This window comes from Cataglyphis hispanica, chromosome 1, assembly GCF_021464435.1.
Source record: "Cataglyphis hispanica isolate Lineage 1 chromosome 1, ULB_Chis1_1.0, whole genome shotgun sequence".
Taxonomy (NCBI): Eukaryota; Metazoa; Arthropoda; class Insecta; order Hymenoptera; family Formicidae; genus Cataglyphis; species Cataglyphis hispanica.
The window spans coordinates 14,023,700-14,047,021 of record NC_065954.1 but is presented as its reverse complement, the minus strand read 5'-3'; the positions used below and the strand labels follow the sequence as shown (position 1 = coordinate 14,047,021).

At 38.4% G+C, this 23,322-nt stretch overlaps 1 protein-coding gene across 6 annotated transcripts in view; it reads right to left on the bottom strand.

The window, feature by feature from the left end:
* LOC126853793 (serine/threonine-protein kinase Doa) overlaps positions 1–23,322 on the bottom strand; it is a 25,689-nt gene extending 2,367 nt beyond the window's left edge. Inside the window, exons 1-9 of one of the 6 annotated variants that reach the window (XM_050599864.1) lie at positions 23,164–23,322; positions 22,031–22,141; positions 16,953–17,086; positions 10,836–11,079; positions 2,643–2,715; positions 1,161–1,227; positions 522–635; positions 262–352; positions 8–178 (exon numbers count right to left, since the gene is read on the bottom strand). In XM_050599864.1, the coding sequence (XP_050455821.1) occupies positions 8–178; positions 262–352; positions 522–635; positions 1,161–1,227; positions 2,643–2,715; positions 10,836–11,079; positions 16,953–17,086; positions 22,031–22,141; positions 23,164–23,310 (1,152 nt within the window). In that variant the 5' untranslated portion in view covers positions 23,311–23,322. Of the gene's footprint in view, positions 1–7; positions 179–261; positions 353–521; positions 636–1,160; positions 1,228–2,642; positions 2,716–4,950; positions 7,023–10,835; positions 11,080–16,952; positions 17,087–18,617; positions 18,749–19,583; positions 19,769–21,245; positions 21,411–22,030; positions 22,142–23,019; positions 23,041–23,163 lie in introns of those variants that run through there. The other 5 variants (XM_050599865.1, XM_050599868.1, XM_050599877.1 and 2 more) reach the window with 5 other exon arrangements.

Below are 23,322 nucleotides of genomic sequence, written 5' to 3'. Positions count from 1 at the left end.
AGCACACCTTTTTATTATTATATGTACTGTCGTAATCCGAATCGACAAAAAGAATGTTTTCCGGCTTAAGATCCGTGTGCGTGAGTTTGTTGTCGTGCAAAAATTTGACAGCGTAACAGAGCTGATAACCCATATGCCTGACGTGCTCCAATGGATACGGCTGATAACAGTTGTCCCTCTGTAACAGAAATATATATTTTTGTAAAGAATCTCGGATTCGTTCGTAAATTTCAGAATCAGTATTCGGAGATGGATGCTTACCAAAAAATCGAAAACGCTCAGACCCAGCATCTCAAACGCGATACACATGTGTCCATGGTAATTGAACCAGTCGAGCATCTTCACGCACAAGCTAAAAACGATCGATAATTAACCATCTTATTTATAAAATTTAGATTGTAAAAAAGATATCCTCTCGCTTGCGTAGATTTGTACAGATAAGTTAAAAAAGAAGTAACACACTGCGTAACTTTCTGTTGCCAAAACTACCCAAAGACGAGTAAAACGATAAAGATACCAACTGTTGGCATTCTGGATCCTTAACAGCAATCTTCTCGAGAGCGTTTATCTCCAATTTTGCCGCTTCTCTGTATTTCTCCACGTTCTTAATGATTTTTAGAGCCATCACGTGATCCCTACAATATTTAACGCACAATGATCATGATATCTGAATATATATGTATATCATCATCGTTTCAAATCCAGCATCCAATGAGGATAAAGCGTGGGAATAAAATATTTACAACAATCCAGGCATTTTGCCCGTAATTTTACATATTCTGTTAAAGAGAGGAGATCTAATTCGCGGCCCATCGTGAAACGCGTTCGGCCCGTAAAACAAAGTGCAAGGCCATCCTATTATTGCGACCACTCGCGCGTCATTTTGCGTGACAGTGCGGGATAGCTATTTCTGCTCTTGCCACCGATGACAACACTCGCGACAAGTCTTTGCAACACGCGCATTTGTAGGATTTTCCTCAGCGCAAAACGATGAGATGACGCGTGGGAAAAGAGAGATAGATCCAAAATTGTAAACACGAAAGAAAGAGACAGATAGAATATAGAAATAAATAGACGGTCAGATGGACGTAGAGATCAAACGTAGAGAAAAAGCTGTGCGCGAAATAGACTATATCTTACGTATTTGAGCTGGCACTTACATTTGCAAGTCCTTAACCTTGACAACTTTTCCAAAAGTACCCTCTCCTAGGGTGGCCAGTACTTTATCTGCAATGCAAAAACAAGGGTAAATGTCCGGCGGATATATGCCTCGCGACTGTCGCGGAGAGTGCTCGTCCGGCGTTGATTGGACAAGGGATACCTTCTTAGTCGCCGGAAAGGTATCCTATGTCCATCGCTCTTTGAGAAACAAGGTTTTCCCATTCTGGGGAAAACTGTCGTAGAAAAAAAAAGAAAAAAAAAAGAGAAAAAAGAGAAGAAGGAAAAGAAACGCGGATGAGACTCCTCCACGCGGACGCTCGGCCAGACGGTGCGTTATATTTATTAATCGTGTATGTATCGCGGTTTACGGTGATAAACGGAATAATGAATAAACGAAGAGTCGTAGAGTTTTTAAACTATATCGATCGGAATGCTGCTCGCCTAAAAGATCCCCTTGACCGGGGTTAGATAGCAGCTTGACAATTTCGACGAACGCGCGGGACACGCATTCACTGTCGATCGAGATAAAAAGGAACTTCTTCCACTTCTTTCATTTTCATTGTTCATGACGCGTGGTGTACAGATATTAATTAATTAATTAAGAAGACGGTCTCGCGGAGAGAAACGAGACCTCGTTTCGTAGCGCAAAAGTGAATGCCAGATGTCCTCGCGCGTACGCGTGAATATCGTAAGTGCGAGAAACACGTCATCCCGAGGAGGATGTATCGAGGAGATAGCGCAAGCGATCAGTTTTTTCTTTTTTTTTTTTTTCGTTATTATCTCTGCTCCCTTTCTCCGACTCTCTGTCTCCGAATCATCCTCGCGCTTAAGAGATACTGCAATTTGTCAGCGAAAGGAACGAGAAGAAATCTTTTGCGGCTATTTCCCGATAATCATCGTCGAGCTGACGAGCTTCCCATCGTGCTATCGAGAGACGTGTTGACTATATAAGCATGTTGCTTATCTTTCTGAAATAAATCGTATGTACAAGTAGGCAGACAGACAAAAAGAAAGACTATTATTATTTTTTTTGTTGCTCTTCGCGTATCCCGCGTTAGCGGAAAAATGATCCGATAAAATCGACGAGGTAGAATCTTTTCGATCTAGTCAGAAAAAATCGCGCTAACCGTATCTATATAAACGTATGTATTAGTACACGAATAAATGTTCTCCACGTACTTCATAGCATATATCTATATATGCGTATGTTTAACAGCGAGAACATTGACAATGTGATTAACGCGTAAACTGTGTTACTTTTGTTATGGTGTTGATATTGTTTCATATATATAACGCCTATATAGATTAGGCGGAAAAAAGTGAGACAAAGAAAGTGAAAAAAAGAAAGAGAGAGAGAGAGAGAGAGAGAGAGAGAGAGAGAGAGAGTAGGGGCAGATACCGTAGATACCGATCGATCGATTGTAATCGACCTGAGACTTGCTTAAATCTACTACAATGAGTGTATTTATATAATCACGAACATCTATTTGCCAGGATGTCGCCGGATTGGTATACAAGGTGGCCGTCTTCGTCGTCCTCGACGGAAGGTGGGCTCTATTTGGGCCGGCGGTATCGGTATCGGCGCGTGCCAAGTGAGTGGACCCAATTCGGTACCCCCGTGTTCGCGTCGGCCCGATTCGGTAAAGTGGTGAGACGTGGTCGGGAGTGGAGTGTATCCGGAGAGCGTTGAGCGGTCGTCGATGGTCGTCGATGGTCGTCGATGGTCGCATCCATCCGTCCAATGTCCAGGCAAGAGGGCCCGATGGTGTATCCAAGCCGCCAAGTCGTCAACCGATCACACCGCCGTGTTTGTGTCATCCACCGCCACCACCACCCACCACCGCGGAATCCCGGCGGCGAGACCCGTGTAACACGCGGCAGAGAACACGTGTGTAAGCACGGGACGAACGTACGAGTGTGTCGGTGGGGGTAGAGGAGGGTAGGATAACACCGTTCGCGCAGTCATCACCCATCGTCATTGTGTGAGAGAGAAAGACAGAGAGACGCCACCCGAGTCCGAGACCATGACCGATCATCCGTCGTGTGTGCCATATCCATTCCGTGTGTTTCCATTCCGCGTTCCATTCCATTCCATTACAACGGAGATGGTAACCCAACAATCAGAGAGAAAGGGGAGAGGGCAAAATGGTTTGCCAAGTCAGAAAGTTGCGGTTACGAATTTACCATCGGCACAAAGCGCATATAATTATGTATTCTTTTTTCGTTATGCTTTATGTTTTTTTTCAGTATTTTATTTATTTATTTTTTTTTTTGCATTAGTTTTTCACGGGGTAGTCGGGTTTTCCTATTTTTAATTACTTATCCGTTTTTTTCCGTTTCTTTTTTTTTTTTTTTAATCTCGCTCACCTATACTCGTTATACTCGTGTTAGACCTGGTATAGCGTGCCTTTTGAAGGAGCCGTCTCAACACACGCTCTACAGGTCAGAGCACTTCATATCTGACCACGAATGCATCTTTTTAAATATATATATATATATGTAGACAGATAGAGAAAAGCAGAGAGAGAATCATGTGCGTTATGTACAATCCGCGGTAAAGTATACACGTCGACTTCAATGATCATATATATATATTATATATATATATATATATATATATATATATATATATATATATTATATAATGCATCTTTACTGTATTTAATCGGCGATTATTCTGCGAATTGTTCTCCACACGTTTACCCAATCTCGACGGAGGATAAATAAATATGACAAAAAAAGAAAAATGAAAAAAAAAAAAAACAAGAAAAAGGAAAAAGATAAATTTACACGAACGAGACCGGACAGCTTCTTCGAAGTGCTCGTGACACGTTACCTTTCATCTAACACGTTCAGAGATGGTATATAGCTTTATTAAATTTGTTAATTGCTTGAGAAAGACAGAAACTCCGTCAATCAAGTACTTACGTGCTCGTTTGGCGAACGGTTGCTCCACGATGATCGATTAAATTTATCTTTAGATTGTTTCTCGATCTTCATGGGGCGCGACCGTTGCCGTAAACCGTTGGCGATCGGCGTTTCGACCCTACCTTATCGAAAGCAAACGCGCGCGAACCGGATCGCTAGTCACTTCTGCGTACGGTAGAATAAAAAACGAAAGGTATCCGAAGAAGAGAAGTAGAACCGTGTACTCTTTCGTAGTCTCCGACACGTCATCAATAATCATCGAAATAAATGGATAATTTGGAATACATTCGCGTGTCACATTTTTAATTAGTGTGAAAATCATACTAAATAATCCAATTTTCCAATTGGTACGAACGCGCGCGTCAGTATCAGTTCTGGATATCGAGTCATCGTGTTGGAGAAACATTGTCCGATCCATTAAATCATCAGATAAGTCAATTGAATCTAGACATAAATATTACGATGCATCTTATCCATAGAAAGCGACTTTTAATCTTTGAATCGACAACAAAGAGCCGATTGTATCGCGCTCGAAATCACATCATTGATAAGATAGATCGGGCAAGTGTCCCAGAAATTTCAAGGTACTCTCACGGCAAACATTGGCGAACGTGCAGTGTTTCTTAGGTCATCGGAGAAGCATACTGCTGTACGGTTAATATACTTTTCAACGCAGACAAGTAAAAGGAAGAGAAAGAAGTTTGCACTTTTACGTACAGACACACATACACACACACACACACACACATACACACGCATATGGACGAGGAAGGCAAGACAACAGCGGCAACGGACACGCTCTGCTTAAAATGAGACACCGTTTTAGCGGAAACCCGGGCCACGCGTGGTTCGACAACTTACAATCGCGCCGTGAATCGCATCCACCTCGTTAATCGTGTTCGATGCTACCGTGCTCTTGGACACGTTGTCTTTCTGATTGTTACAATGATTGCTCCTTCTGTACTTGTTGGCGATGAGGTCCGTCATACTGGGACGTACGTTCGTCGCTTCTCCGGCGGACGCCAATTGGCTGTAAGTATCCTCCATGGCGGCATATTTCAGGATCAAACTTTGGATCTCCTTCCGTTTGACCGCTCTATCCGAGATCGCCGGATCCTCCGCCGTCAATGTGATATTTTTGGCGACGTTCTCATTGACTGTGTTGCTGTTGGCGATTGGCGTTTTGTCCGGATCCACCGCAACTTCCTGATCGTCCACGAACGGTTCGATTTTGATCGGTCGGGTCAGTCTTAGAGACGTCGAGTGACCTTCCAGCTGCTCGCTCTTACCCTTTCGATGCGGTCTAACTTTCCGATTGCGCGTTTCCGCGTGTCCGGACTTGTGTCTGCCGTAGCGATGATAAGCTTCCGAATTTAGCAGGATTTGCGAACGATTCATACGGCCATAGGCAGGTGTTTTCTCTCGTCTAGGTTCCCTGCTTATTGCGGAACTCACATAGGGATAAGCCTTCTCGCTAAGAAGCACGCTGGTAGGACTCTTGATGACGCTACGACTCATCGAGGATTCCAGGGTCTTGTCGTCGCGTACGAATGGACTGTCGTCCCGATGATAATAGCTGTGATCACGCTCCTTTCGCAAGTAATCGCGAACATTCTGCTCCGAATCATTGGCTGGTCTCTTGCTGGAATATTTGTCCAGAATAGTATTGTACTTGTCCTCCAAACGGCTCCGTGTATTTCGCAATCGGCTAATGTTGGGCGATCTACCGCGATCGTTGAGCGCAGACGTTCCACGCACTCGCGTGGTCAATTTCTGAAGAAGACTCGTGCAGGAGTCACTCAGCAGCTGGGTCACGCTCGTCGTGGTGGACGAGCGCCCGTAGCGACTTCGCCGCGGGGCCGAGCCTTGTCGGGAGGTCGACATGGTGTCGCGCGGTGCGAATATAAACATCTATAACAGCTCCAAGTTGCGGTCAAATTGCAAATCTAATGGAATTGATTTCCCGGATTACGAAAATCGTCGATCAAATAATCGAAAGATCGTCTCTGACGAATTTCAACGAGGCTAGCTCAGCTCAAACTTTGGCGGCTGAGTCCTATAAGAAGAGCGGCTGCAACAGCCGCTCGAAAACACCACCGAGGCTGACGAAACAATTCTCTACACAGGTACATCACTTTACGAGGAAGGCGCGAGAATACGCCGATTCGCGCGAGAGAACGATACGCCGAGGAGGGCGACCAAACTGCGACCACGACAACGGTCAGGGAGACGACGACGACGATGACGACGACGACGACGACGACGGCGACAACGACAACGACGACGACGACGACGACGACGACGACGACGAGAAGGAGGCGAAACACTCGCTGCGCCCCGCCAAATATTCTCTCGTCGCACTAAAAATACCAGGGAGCAATGGTGAGCCCGCTCTGACGAGAACGATTCATCCTCCTCTCTCGAGAGGCGACTCTCCGAAAGCAATCAGAAAACGAAGCGACGAAGAGAGGCGTGATTAGCGTAACTCGCACGCGCGATCACGAACGAAACAGAAATAGAGAAAGACGAAGCGAGATGTACAGGTGGGAAGAAGAGGAAGAAGAGAGGCGAAATAGAAGAGAAGGGATCACCACTGGCAGTATTACGTAAATTCTCTCGCACTTATTCGGAACGCGCCAAAGCTCTGATCGAGTCACGACGTTGTTTCCTGATGAAGAGGGAAGTCTCATTCGTCCACGATAAGTATTTTACGGAAAAACAAGCGCGGTGCTGCGTTTTACACGCGATAAACCGTGTCGCTTGTTCTCGTACCTTGACATACATAGAAATTGCGAAACGCGCCGCAATGTAGGTCTGCTTGAGATATCGGTCTAATATTGGTCACATTTAATAGTTGGCATTCTTTTTTTAAACATAGATGCTATAGAATGATAATCAAATCAGATGCGACTGAACATGTTCATGCGTGAAACTACAAAGTCTCTTTCGCAAAGAATGACAAAAAAATGACAAGAAAAGATACCTTAAATATATAAGAGATAAAAAAGAGAAACTAGATATTCATTTATATGAACTTATTTAATCGCTTTAAAAAAAAAATTATTTTTCGTGGAATTTTGCTCTTATTCGCTTCGATCACAAACAATGAAAGATATAACTAAACTTTTAGAGATGATCTAAAAAACTCTGCGTATGATTAGTGTCCGCATCAAATTTAACACATCAAAGAAAATTTTGATTTTTTAAAAACAAAATCGCGTAGAGGAGAAATCCTATACTGCATAGAAATTATATAATGCCAATGAGAATTACATCATGTACTTTATAAAGATCACTATTAATATCTATCATCAAAAATAGTCAAGATCATCAAATAAAAATAAGATTATATAAAATAAGCAAAACATATTTAAAAATCCAAATTAATTTAAAGATAAATGAATAAAATATAGTCAACAAGATAAATATGAATTTAGAGCTTCTAGTTAAAATTAAAAGGGGCTTGATTAACGATTTAGTAGACAAGTTCGTGGACTCTAATACTATTAATATAACTCGTGTTGTCTTCAAGGTCACGATGTCGAAGATATCACCCTCCTATCATGTATCGTGTACATTTTAAGAGTATCGATATAAATACACGCAGTTTAGAAAATAGCGACGCAATTTATTCGCGCGAACGCTATTCGCCCACATCGTTTTCTCAGAGATCATCTCCAAAATATTTTCTAACGAAGCAACTTCAATTAATTTGGCTCGTGTTAGAAATCATTATTTAAAAATACAAACATGTTCCTCTTTTTATCTAAAAGGGAATGAAGACGAAAAAAAATTAAGTTTTAAATTTCTGCTAAAATTCCAAATTACACAAGTAATTCTGAGGATGAAGCAAAATTGAATATCCGTGCGAATGCAAAACGCAAGAGGAATACAAAGCATAAATCGTATCGTTATCGCTGTGTTCTTATGTATTACTCAATGAATAATATAGTGCCGCACGATGACAAGTTTTCCTCCATTAGGTCGCTCGCGTTGCGATAACGGAAGCAACGGAAACATCGACGTCGCAACGGAAAGTTATGCGTGTGTGTTTCTTCCGCTCCCTACTCCACTAGAAAATATTAACCAAGGTTAGGCCATACTATATCGGGTTAAAAACGGGATAGGAGAGGAAAAAGGGGAAGGGGAGAAGAGAGGCTGCTTTGGAGCATTCGCTTCGTTCCCCGAGTTGCGTCTTCGCAAGAACGAGCTATGCCAAATATAAATCGGCAGTCCGAAACGCGTGCGCCACGATCGTCACGCATAGAAGATGAGAACCTGCCGTCAGAGCATGCCGTGTTTAAATGTTAAAGTCCTGGTTGGCTGCGGTTAATCAGCCCGAGGTTCGCATCGTGTCAATGCTGTTGTCTACATGGCGGATGGCCAACAGAAATATACGTTAATTGTAAATGTTAACCCTTTTACCGACGAAGATACGGGTTTAATTCATCAAGCTATCCATCAAACATTCAACATTTATGAAGCTGTTGAAAAGATTTCACTGAAGTCATGATTCTTAATGTCGAAACAATGATGAAAAATAATCTTTTAATATTTCATAGTTTAAAAAAGAAAATTACAGCTCAAAAAAATCCTACCATCTTTTCGTGTGTTTGCTAATTTTTTTCTTCCTAATGCATCCTGTTATTTCTTTAGTGACAAAAGTGATAGATTACTAAACAGATAATGCTACTAAATTCTTTAAATTTAACAGGGAAAAGGATTGAAATAGAGATCTGAAGCGATAATAAATGCGAACACAAAGACACCGAGCATAGACAATGCGCACACACACTCTAGCGAATAAATAATAACATCGGAGATCGTGGAGCCGAAGGCTCTGGTGTCGATGCTACCTCGGAAGTCGATGAGTCGTTAGTTTCGGGCGTGACGTCAAGTTTCGCGTCAAATGTCAATTCTCTCGTGGTCTCGATGACATCGCGCTGCAACCACGCGTCCCAATCGTGACGCGGCCACCAGGATACGCTTCCGCAAGGCATCAGCAGACTTAATTCCTGATTTGCCACTGTCTGAAAGGACGACGACGACGATGACGCGGCCGCCGATGATAGACTACCATGGTTGGCGAGGCCGTCGCCATCGAGCTCGATCCAACTTCCAGAATCCAGGTTGACAATATGCGTAAGAGAGAGAGAGAGAGAGAGAGAGAGAGATATGGTTCACCCGGACACTTCGCGTCGCGTTTCACAAGCACATCTTGTGCCAACTGCAACGCGCGTATTTCTAAATTCAGGTTAAACAATTCTAGGTCGCCAGACAGGCTTTTCAATCACAGCGATGGTACGGAATCGACACAATTTCTACTTCAATACATTCTATTTAAAAAAATCAATACTCCATAGTTGGTTATTCTTGAAGCACTTTTTAGATTCGAAGATTAGAAGAAATAGATTCTTGAACTTTTTCTGATTTAGTTACAAAGATGCTTTCGACAATTTCTCATCGAAATGTTGCGTTCAAGAAACTTGAAGACGAAACGTATTCGCCCTCATCGTGATACTTCTTGGCGAATCGTCGTCCTCGCGGTCGCTTTGAACCGGCTTATCTGCCGGTACAACGTTTCCCGACAACGGCGGCAACGGCGACGATGTTGCGTTGGCCATCTGGCGCAAACTCGCACTAAAACTGAAGCGAAACCGCGTGACGAGTCCGTCTCGAAAATAGTCGCCGGTCGAAAATAGCCAGAGTCAAGTAAGAAAGAAGAATCATCGGCATTCGCTTCGGATATACACGCGGCGTGCACCGCAAAAATTTCCAGGGACTGTTCTCGCTTGATGAAGCGTTAACTCGATGCTGCTAACTCCACTCGCTGCGTATCTTCACATCGGAGGATCTATTATGCATCAAAGTTCGATAAGTAGACCATCAAGTAGAACACCAAAAATTAATTCGGACATTTAATATTGTCAAGAAGAAATTGATTCTCCATTATTAGAAAACGGCTTAAAAACGTCACAACTCATCGATTCACCTCTTCGCAGATCGTTCTCGTTCACGATTCATCATCGTACATTCATGCTTTCATACATAAACTATTATCGTTTATCCGAGGCTTAATAAATAGTGTGAGTATTCGAAATACCTAACTGAATCATCATCATACCCGCACGTGCGTAGAGAATAAGTTTATACTGAAATTTTACAACAACATTCGCAGTGATAAAATCCATTTTAAAGACTTCATAAAGGACCTGCTTGATAAAGGATATAAAAATCTAATATAAACAAGTAACAAATCTAATACAACGGAAGTTTGATGAAAACATACAGAATAATGTTTACATTAACTAGAAAAATAAATCCAATCGTTATTAGTTTGCCGTGAGAGTTTCCAAATCATTCGAAGAGAATATGTCTCGTATACGTGCATATATGGAAATGATTTTCAAAATCATTTTATATATGTATTTGAAATGCGTTACAAAACTATGGAAAGAGTATATTATAACACATAATCGTCATTTTTTTATACTCAAAATATAAGTTTTTCGCAAAATAACGGATAATATTTACTAAATGAAACTTTTCTCGATAACGAGTCGTTGATAAGAGTACGACAGAGTACAAAAGCGTCTTCTGCTATCGTGTATGTTTTCGTAGGGTTAGGGGTATGATCGAATCTCGAACTGGTCGTTGTATCACGCGACGCGCAGTTTTATACGGTGGCGAGGAAGGACGCGTAATACTGATGTCAATACGTATGTCGTATTGTCCCTCGGACTCACCTGACTCCTGGTGGACGGGGATCGGTGACGATGACGCTCCTGGCTAGCCGACGACGAGCCATGATGACGGTGAAGGCGCGTACGTCGAGATGATGTGGGATGTGCTAGGTGGGCACGATCTCGATCACGATCGCGATGACCATGTTGCCTACCGCTGCTGGGTGATCGACGATGGCTGCGCTTGTACCGACGTTCCTGACTGGTGCCACGCTCGTGCTGGCGAGACCTCAATACTCGTTCACCGCTGAAATATACAAATAAACAAAATTAATATATAAAATACAAGAAGAAACAAAATTATGATATATTAAAATATGAGTAAACATCTCAACTTTATTCTGTGTCAGAAGAGTACGATATTAATATAAAATAAGAGGCAAAATCGAATATATTTTATCGCCTAGAACTCAGGTTCTTTAAGATTAAAATAAACATCATAATATTTAATAAAAGCTAATTTAAAAATATGTGTGTTGAACGATAATGCGTGGCGTAGAAGTTGAACGTTTGACACGATCTGGAGCGAAACTAAGCGGGAATCAAGGTTGTTTAGTGTCACGTATAATATTTCTATCGGAGTATATAACCGTGTCAGATGATCTAATTAAGCTGCTTTCCTCAAATAGACTATACAGTTCGCTTATGTATATAACGGGAGAGAGAAAAAAAAACATTTCTTTTTGAATATTAATTAAACACTCTCTGTTTAAATAAAATATTATAATATAAAATACAGGCACTTTAGTTGAACAAAAATAAAGCATGTTAAATATTATCATACAATAGTTTTATCATCAATAGATAGTCAGTAATTTGTCTCTTCAATATCTTATATGATGTATCAATTAATTATGCAATATTATTCGCAAAAAAATAATTGCACAGGAATCACAGCTCCAATTATAAATATTCATTAGTGCTCTCATGGAACTTGTAAAAATATACAGAGTATCAGCTCATTAAAGCGCAACTAGAAAGCGCACAAAAATTCGTTCGCGATGATTCACAAATGGAACGAAGGCCGTCGAGAGCTCCAATTAAGACAAGGCTCCGACGACGTTGAATTTCAATCGGTTAACCAACCGATTTGAAATCTTATACGGAGAGACCAATTCGCTTAATCTATCGAACAAGCATGTGTGCACATGGAGAAGAAACTATTGTTTCAATCTAAATATATATATATATATATATATATATATATATATATATATATATATCGTTAGCAGCTGCGACTATATATCGAAGCATACAAAAGGATCCGAGAAGTCGTCTCGAGTGACACGTCAGACGAGCATTGTGTTTCGAATTTTTTTTTCTGCGCAGTGCATCAACCGTACAATAGGTTCACGGTCAAGCAATGAGTCGAATCTCAGTCACCGAGCTTGTCTGGAGATTTACGCTTATGAGTTTTTTCAACGAGCGCTGTCAAATGTTAATTTTTCCGAGACGGCAAACATAAATTTGCAATCGGAGACATCATTCTTTAACAATGATGCTATCTCACAGTATTTCTTCAGTCGATTGAGATCGACGAAGAAATTTCCCCGGAGTAAAGAACAGCGGAAGATAGCGTCATATCAAAGAAATCCGTCTCTCCAATTCGTCTCTCTTGGAGCTTATCCAAATCGAGAATCTCCAAGTCAAAGATATGGAATAATCGAATAGGACACGAAAGACGAATAGGATAGTGTGTCACCCTTAACATTACCACGACTTGGCAAATATCGCCATCATGGTACTCGTGCGCGTATAAAAAGAAGCGAAAATACTTTCCAAACGAAAACAGTTGTATATTTTTCATATATCTACTACAGATGCAGGTCAATAAATTCACGAGGAATTATCTTTTTATCTCTATAAATCCCACGACAGTATTATGTTGCGATGCAGAAAATATTTCATATGATATCTAGGTAAAATTATATCATTTTAGAGAAAGATGTTAAAAATAATCGATCACGTTCCAGAGACACTTCGTTACTTCTTTTAGTAAATTAATTCCAAGAATATTTCGTCCAATAAAAAATTATATGTAATAAATTAAGGAAGTTTTTCATATATTTAAGATAATTAATTGATTCTTTATACACGGATATTATTTTATCTAAAAAAAATAGCACAAATCTGTTTATACTATACCTTGGAATCCAGGAAGCAAAAGCAGCGTACAGGATCGGCATCTTTTAATTTTTACCCGTTTCGCGACCTAAATTGCAATTAAAGAAGATGTGATGGCTCGAGTTTTACTTTAATGATTGCGACTTTTGTGTGATTTTAATTTTTAAAAAGTGATAGAAAAATCGTCGATTTATCGAACTGATATCTTGATGAATAGTAAAGTTAATTGTATTCATTATATGCTTATATATCGCATTCTAATCTACCTATTTAGATAACGACATTATCAACAAAGATGCTTTGCTTGTTTTGAGTAGGATCATCGTTATCAGCTTAATAATACTTCATTATTAATACTTCAAAGTATTAATAATTAAAAGTACAGAGAAAAAATTTAATATAAAATAATATATATTAAAGCTTCTCTCATATGGAGATAATAATGTGTCTTATTTAATAGTCTTTTTTAATATAATTAATATTTTTTATTTAATATGAATTTTTGCTTAAAATAAAAGATGTTTTTACTTTAATATATAGTCATAAATTGTTTAAAAATATTCCCTTTTTTGTTCATACTTATATCCATATATCACGTATCTTTTTCTCAAATTTTATTCAAATAAGAGATTTTAAATTATCTAAATTGCTAAGCATAAAAGAGATCTATATTATTTATAAATATTTTATATTACATATCTTTATACAACAATTTTTATATTGATAATAATTTCTTCTCACAGAATCTAATAATATGTTTCGTTTGCCATAATACGATTGGAAAGTTACAGACATAATTATAATTGCAATGATGAAAATCTATGCGAATATCAACATCGTTAGCAATTTACGCACAATAGTAGTGCAACTTATAATTATCACTTTCAAGTGCGTTTCTTAATCTCGGAAAACCTAACTGATGTAAAAAAAATACTTTCACTATGCACAAAGGGCAACAAACTAAACTACCTAATCGAAGAAAGCTGATGATTTTCTAAAGAGAAGCTTCTCAGCTGATCGTAGAGAAGAAAAAATACAATTCGAAGAGTAGGAGTCACAAAGGTCAACTCGTATTTCTTCCTTCTTTCGCTTGCATGCGATGATGATTTCAATTGATATATCGAGACTCTGCTCGAGACTCAACCTTGACTTCGTCGAAGCTTGCGTGACCTCAGTACGAGCGCGATCTCAGCAGAAGAAATTGCAGCTGATGAATAGCTCGTTTATACTCTTACGATAATGAGCGATCTTAACGAGAAGTCACGGGATTACGAAATGTTAACGCGCTACAAAAAGCGATTGTTTAAAATAGAGAACGATTGATCTCAGGAAGCTTGGATATTAGCCAGTTTAAAAGCACAATCAGATTCTCTCCAAACAATTCTGCAAATGATCATCCCTCGAGAGATAAAAATTTTTTTTTCTTTTGGTCTCTTTCTTTTTTTATCGGACATTTATATTCGACAGTAAAAGCAAATCAAATTCTAATTTCTCCTATGCAGATCTGTGTAGTACCTAAACTGTGCTTGACTTAATTCTAAAATCACTGTAAAACAATAGTTTTAATTTTTAAGATACAATGATTGTTTCATAGAAGAAATGCAATTTCCCCTATAAAGTAGATGTAAGTATTTCGATTACTTATTAGCCTGAAGGCCATCTCGATTCTCGATGGGAAGATCGCGTGCAAGACTCTGTCATAATGAACTTTCTTCGAGCAGTTTACCGAGCATGAAGAGACCTTCGTCAATTATCGTATACCGTTACACAAACAGATGCATCAGCGTTCAATCTGCGTTCATTATTTGGCGTAATTAGCATAGAAAAGCTTCAATCAGAGACATTTTCTTTAAAAGAATCACGAAGCACGAAAAAAACTGAAGAGGCCAAACGATTTCGCCGAGAGTTTAGATTTGAACGAGCGCGGTAATAATTCTTCTAATTTATTCGCGAATAAACGAATCGCTAATTGACACGAGATTTCTCCTCTTCATGCAACAATCCATTCAGTGAAATTATACCGGTCTTTGTCTTTCAATGTATACTTGAAAAAAAAAAAAAAAAGGTTTGAAATAATTATCTTTTATCTTCAGCCTGCATCATTCTCGCGACAAATATAATCACCGTCTATTATTACAAATCATCATGACGCAACTGTATATCTGCCAATGTACCATCTAATGTTAAAAGCAAGTCTGCAAGTCAGCTACAAAATAAAAGATTTGTTAAATTGTCTAACCAAAAACGTCCGAAAGTGCGCGCTCGCAAAATATTACGTTTATTGTTAGCATTGAGATTACAATCGTCCTTGTGTCACTGATGACCATATGATTGATGACATTCTTTTTTTCAATAGGAAGCAAATTCACGTGGACAGTGAATTGCTATTGAATAGGCAAGAGGAACGATAATTTTATGTGTATTGAAGATTTTGCTTCGATGCCGCGGTTACAGTCACTGACCTAGAAGATCAGGAAGTAATGCGGAAAGAAACTGCTATTACTATTCATTCATTACGCAGCTTTACAGCAGTGCTATTAAAAGAAAGAGAAGTCTAAAGAGCGTTTTAATTAATCGGTTAATTTTTAATTATTTTGTACCCACATATCGTGTAGTTTACACTCGCGAGGCACATAATGAATGAATGCGAATATATGACTCTAATTGGTGGCAATTTTCATGATCGAGTTGTCTGTAAGAAAAAAAAACAGATAGATGAAAATATTACTTAATAAAAAAAAATGCATATAAAGTTGTTATCTTATCTAGATAATATACGGCTTCGTTACGATTTAACATTCGTAATGTCACATTTTTTCTTTTGTAACAACAGATACATACAGAAAATTCGAGTTAAAAGTATATTATTTAAAATATTTTTGTATCTTTTTTCCGCGACTCTTGATTCATAGATTTGTTGTCTGCAACAATAAAATTCGCTCGGACAAAACGCGACGCAACAGATTACGACCCTATAAATGTTTTCATGGAGTGATTCATCGCGGAATACTTTGCGTAATAGAACTAGACGTCTGTGATATTTTCAACGAAATTTTTCCTTATTTTCCTTACATCAAGCAGAGAATACTAGCAAAAACTATAATTTTTCACAAGGAAAAGAATGCAGCTAGAAAACCGTCAATTGCGCTGTAAATATTGATTCAGTTTGGAAAAAAATATCGCTATTAGCGGCACTTCTCGAGATGCGACAACTACAAATTTTAGCATAATTCCTACTAGAAATTTTTACACTCTAAAGTGACGCAGAATCTCTTTTATCTATCAATGTAAATCAAGCGGTTTGATTTCCCAGCAAACGCGATATCACCGACGACACTCCTATGGGCACTCACGTATATCTTCGCGAACTGTTCTAATAAATAACGAGAACCGATCTGTTGGACGGGCTGGTTGAAGCTCGAACGTACGGACTACGACTGATAGCCATCAAGATCTCATGGAGAAGCTCTATTGCCGGTTAGAACAACGTGGGAACGGGAGAGGGAGAGATCGTTCGCGCGTCTCTGGCCTGGTTGCAGCTACTGGTTCTCTCTCTCGCGCATTCTCCCCCTTTTTCTTGCAACTTTCTTTCTTTGACAACGAGCGACAGGGAGCAAGAAAGGGTTGTATGTATTCTATGTAAAAATATATTCTCAGAAAAAATCTTATAAAGAAAAATTACTTGGATTTGGCATAAATTTTTTAAATGTATTTAAAAAGTCCTTTGTGACGGTATTAATTTTTTATCTTGCCAAAACTATTTTATTTTTATTGTCACAAATTTTATTGATGAAAATTTCTTTATAAAATTCACAAAATTTTTCTCAATGATGTAAAGCGACATAATTTAATTATTTTGAAAATAAAATTGTATAAATTTTTGTCGTATAATCTCTCTCTTGAACATTGGAAAAGAAGTATATTGCATCACACACGCATTATCGAATATAATGAAAGAAGAATACGCTCAATACGAAGGTCAACGTGGCGACTTACCTATAAGTTCCTTTGCTTTGTGGACTCTCATAATCGATACGTCTGCGTTTATGCTCATATTGCGGGGAACTCACAGAATGTGATCGTGTTCTCGAGTGGCTACGAGAGCGGTGACGCCTCCTGCTTCGCGGCATCTGTAACAAACAAGATATTTTTATGTATAACTTGTATAAATACATATGCGTTCTATACTTTTACCGTAAAACGTTTTAGATTTAGAGTTATTGATAGATAGTTGACATTGATTCTGCCTTAACATTAAGATTTTTAATGGACAATCTTCTAATTGTGCATTAAATCGGTTGATTAGTTTTATCCGGAAAAATTTCAATCATTTAAACGAATAATAATAATCCTTTAAACTATGAACAGATGTATTCTCATTATTCTTTATATAGAATCATTGAAAACGACGTTATTTTAGAGTTGGGTAGACAGACATTTAAATGTCGATTAAACCCGACAAAATTTTTTCTACCTGCTTTACATCGAGGTCCCTCGATGAAGAGAATCAAGATGAAGGGAGAGATCAATGCGCACAAGCTAGTCGAGGATAGGAAGAATATTTTGCATAAACAAGATTTTTTTCATGCTACAGCTTGTCGCAAAGTTTTCTTTGTATCGCTTTTACAGTACTTTTTATATTTTCTTAAACTTTTTCTATATTCATTTCGCTTCATGTGCAAGAAATATAAAAAATAACGCGAAGAAATCCGTGGAAACGAAAGAATCGATATCTCTCTCATTATATGTGTGATGGGGAAATATTTGCACCAATTCAATATCAATGTGCTCTAGTTTATTAAATTAAAATCTATCTACGCACTGTTATAAAGATAGAAAAAATATAATTTTAAAAAGAAAAGAGACAAGAATCTTTAAACAAAATTAACTAACTTAGATATGAATCGATAGAGATTGTATTCAATGTTGATGCCAGTATATACATTAATTATTATTGATTCATATTCCTTGCTCCGTCAATTTCACCGCATTATATTATCATATAATATGCCAGTCTTAATCATTAATAAGCGATTATTTTTTTATCAGAAATAAAGTGGCGATGAAAGAGACATGAACAAAAGCATACAAAATGTAGGAAAGAATATAAAAATAAAAATAAAAAAAAAAAAAAAAAAAATTAGTGAGATCATATTGTATAAATCTCTAAAAAAAATCTCTTTTTTTTTTACCAAGCATTTTATCGTATTTTTCACAGTTGAAGGAATAATCGCACATTAGCATCGTAAAAGGCACATCGTACGCTCTCTAAAAATACAGTATATTGTTAAAATCTAGAGAAAAAAGTATTAATTAAATACCACACTGTTGATGTATAACCGAATCTAAATGTCATGCATGCGATTGCAGCTTATGAGCAATGAGGTGTGCGACAAGATGAAGGTTACCCGATAAAGTCGAGCGATATAGGCGCGCGAGCCGCGAGTACGATAACGCGATTTTCGTTCGAATTGAGAAAAACGGGCATTAACGGAGCCGCGGATAGCGGACGTATAACATGGAACAGGCACAGGGGTGTGTGGAGTAGTGAAGGATCCCCCGCGACCCCGCCCCTCCACCCCCGCCGCACTCCCACCCCCTTCCCGTCACGAGCGAGGAACCGAGGAAATTTAACGGAGCCCGCATACGGCGTATACTTACGTTAGGAAGGCGAAACAGGCTCACTTGACCCCAAATGAAATCGAAGACGGACGATATCCAGGAGCGTGAGGATGATGCTTGCGGTACGACACTGTTTTTCGACAACGACGTGGACATCGGCTCATAAAATTCTGCAAAACGTGGGCAGTCGCATTCGTGAAAGCGTCATGGACACCACCGTACAGATCGCGGCCCACTCTATGCGCGCGCGAGGAGAGGGAGGGGGAGAGGAAAGGGAGGAGAGGAGGGGGGAAGGGAGGAAAATGTCTACGCGAAATATTCTCTTTAGGACGCGAGAAACATAACGAGGAAAGAAAAAGAAAAAAAAAAAAAGAACGGCGTTTCTCTCCAAAATTCTATGACATGCAGGCGCGCGTTTCGCGTTACGTGTCACGCCGTATGACGTTGATCGAGACGCGCGTTATATTCGCGTAATATTCGGACGAGCCCGCCAAAATGCTCGGGCGGACGCGATCGGAAGTTGTCGCGGAAGGGACGCCCGCGTGATGAGATGATGACACGATGCTCGGGGATGCATGATATCGGCCGTGTGGCGTGAAAAATTGGGTTAACGCTTACGGTATGGAATACGACCTCGTCTTTGGGATCGATGACGGGCACGTCGACGTGTTCCACGAGGAACGACGACGGCGTCTATTCGGAGAGGCCGGCGCTTCCCGTCGAAGGGAATCGCTCGAACGAGTCGATTTCCCTTTCGAGCAAGCAGGGGGAAGCGTGCGAGGAATTGCGTGCGTTAGAGCGCAGAGGATTCACCATAAGGGGCCTTTCGGAGCCTCTCTATCGGCGGCCATCTTGAAATTACAGAGGTGCAGCAAATAGAGGAAACGAATGCACAGCAACCACGCACAGATCCTAGTCCGGATATCGCGCGATGGATGGATTTGTTATCCACGTTATGTAGTGAACTGATGCGAAATTAACAGTGTGTGGAGTTTACGGACTTACGTCGTTAGAGGCAGAATAGGCTCGCTTGGTCCCCAAAAATTGAACCTACGAAAAATGCCCGAGAGCACGACTGTGCGCGACGTACAACAGTGTTGCGACAACGACGTGGGACTTGGAACTTTGGATCAATGCGATTGGCTCGAGGTCTCTTCGGCTTGACTTCGGCGAGCCTCGGCAAGCCAGGGATGTGTCTACACGTGGCCCTCTACTGGTCCTTGTGTACACTATTGCGCATGTTGACTAAATTCAATAAATATCAATAATCGCTCACTTATGATAACGCGGTACTTTCTACAAATTTCACGCGTTACGAAATAAATAATTTACAATGGCAAACTAATAAAATTAAGACGTATATAATTTCGGAAGAAAATTTCTTTGTGAAAAAACACCAAGTATATTGATAATTAATAATCAAGTATATACGTATCTAAATATATACTAATAGACTTAAAAAATTAAATATAAATATTTAGAATTGTTCAAATTATATAAATGTATTAATATAAAATTTATAGTTAAATATAAATATAGTTAATTAATATAAATTAAATATAAAAATAAGTACAAAAGAGTAAAAAATAAATTAAATATATTGGAATATTTAAATACACTGATATCGAAATATGCTAATAATTTTTTATTTTTCTCGTATCTCTCTCTCTCTCTCTCTCTCTCTCTCTCTGTCTATTTTCAGCATCTTAATTATTATCGTTCATACGAGTTGAGTCACTCCTGGGAATGGCCGATAATTCACGAAGTGAGTCGAATGCATACGAATTCAACTTGGTACTTTAAAATACTAGGGAAATTTCGATTGATATAGGAACAATGTGTTCGAGAAACGCGCTTTTAGTACTATAAGCGTGCTCTAACCTTGTCTAACTTTCAGTAAATAACAAAGATAAATAATAACATGTAATAAACATATCCTTTAGCGTGCTCCCCGAACACAGCCGAAATATTATCCACATGTAATAAATCTATCTATATACTATATTATATTATATTAATATAATAAATTATTTAATATAATAAATTATTTGATTGATTTCATATTTATATATACGTTATCAGATAGCATTATCTCACACATATATTGATTTCTGTATTTTTCGATGTTATTTCATTGAAGCATTTTTTTTTTAAATTAATAAATGCGACTTTAATTTTTATACTACTTCTCTCTATATGTATATGTATAATCTATATGTATATGTATAGGCTACACACTTCAAATTTTATTTTTTTGATAATTATTAGAAAAATACAGTCGCCCATGAAACACGCTCGCGATAAAGCCGTATTTTATTTAATTCAAAAGCTTAAGCTTATATAATATATTTATGTGTTGTCTACTGAAGAGATAACGAGTTAATTACAATGATAAAGTGCGTGATACGCGGCGCGTGATTAGAAGACGAATAAAAACTCGAAAGTTTAAAGAGTATTTTACACAGAGACACTCGTATATACATATTTGTAAAAACACACACGTTCCATTCGTTATCTAATGTAAAACTTAAAAAAATAACTGATTCTTTTAATTTTCGCGCAAGATCATTTCTATACACAATAATGATGTCGAGTAAACAATATATGTGTTACGCTTGACTAAATAGCACGACGATTTTACATCAATTATAAAACGATCTGGCGTACCTGTTTCCAAATGCATTTCTTAGCTATCCATGTAAAGCCTTCCCTCAAGAGATGTTCTATTGTACGCCAAATCATAATAGATATTAGCTGTGGAATCGTAATGAACGGACGATATTTGTCGAGATGAGCATATAAATATATTTAGCGGAACACACACGAAAATATGTGAGCCAGACCGATGACTGACAAAGTGGCCCACGTAGGTGGCACCACATCGCGAGTGTTGATTGGACGAGAGAACCGTATTGTTATCAATTTCAACATGCATTAGCCGGCACACGGTCAGTATAAGGTATCATGAATTACTGTGCAAGATTAGATAGTGAAAAAATATGTATACAGAAAGAGCATTCCTCGAATGTTAATGGAGCATTTAAAGTTGGATTACATTTATTTATTGTAATTTCGCGAAAAAAAGGGACGTAGATTGTAATTTTTGAAATAATTATTTTATTTTTTAGTAAATTTTTTCTTTTTTAATTTTATTAAAATATAAAATAACAAAAAATCCGCATTCAAACGCATATGTTATCGCGGTTTTTTTTAATGCGCGTTGATTTCAAAAATCTAAAAAATTACAATTGATTAATTTAATGAACATCTACTTTCTCTTAAATAGGGATGAAATAATATAGTTTAGAGAACTGAAAAAGGAAAAGATTGGAGAACAATATTTCATTGAGGAAAATTATTTTTTATATTCGAGCGCATTCTTTTCACAACACGTTATTACTTTTACCTTAAAAATTAAGAGAGTTGTTTATAATATTACATTATATGTTTACCTGAGTTACTACGCCAAATGAAATGTATTTTGATCGGTCATGTGAGAAGTAGTTTGCCGTCGTCGTCGCTATCGCACCTTCCGGAATTGTCCATAATTCCCTGCAGGTATGCTGCAACAAGATCAAATCCCATATTAAATCCACATAAAATTCCTGCACTGAGAAAAAAAGTTGTTGATTTGACTAAATGTGTTCAACTGATTATTATTTTTTTAATTGAATATTTAAGTATTTAAGTCAAATACGTCATGTTAAATTTAATATGTCGTATTTAACTTAAATATTTAAATATTTCAATTAAAAAAATAATAATCAGTTGAACACATTTAGTCAAGTCAACAACTTTTTTTTCTCAGTGTCATATTCTGATTGATATTTGTGATTAAAATTGTATCGCGGAGAGAATTCTTATATATATATATATATACATTCAATCATAAAATTAACATTATTCGCTGTTGTTACTCTAAAAGAGTACGCGCAAATTTGATTAAAAAATTGCATGTTTAATATTATCTATATATAGCTTTAATATGATATAACTTTTGATTCTATTAGATTATATTCACGAATAATAGCTAGAGAAAGGAAATATTTTCAGAAAGAATGCACGGAGTGAGTTTAATGTAAACATTTCGCTACTTTTGTAAAAAAAAGAATGCGCGATTACGACAGAATTAATCTTCACTTAGTTGACAGAATGTCAATAATACGAGTGCTAGCTCGATCATCTTGCGCACGAAACCACGTGACCTTGTACGAGCTTGCGCCAATGACGAACTCACGAGTAAAGAAAAGAGACTGCGACTCATTTGCATAGACAATATGAACAAATTAAATCCTCGATTAACCTGCTTTCGCTACCGCTTTCCATGTTACAGGAAGAGCGATAAAGAAGCTCGAGTTAACCTGGAACCTTTGGAAGAGATGACCTAAATGACGTCGAAAGTTATTTAGATGTGTGATCCGGAAGGGGTAATCGAGACTACCTGCATGGCGAGACACAGTCGATCATAATTATCCGAGGTTATCGAGTAGCCGCAGGACACGCCGCGGACACCCCTCGGAGATAATCTGAGGAGGGAACGCAACGCGATACTTGCACACATCTTAATCGCGCGGATGGCACTCACCAGAAGTAGCCGCTGTAGGTAGTGAACCTTATTATTGTCCGACGCCTGCGCTGTGGCGGTGGAGTTCACCCCGAACACAGCATGCGGACGTTTCGACATCGGGTGAAGGTCGACGGATGGCCTGTCGGGGATTTTGGTGTCCATCATACACTAGCCGTC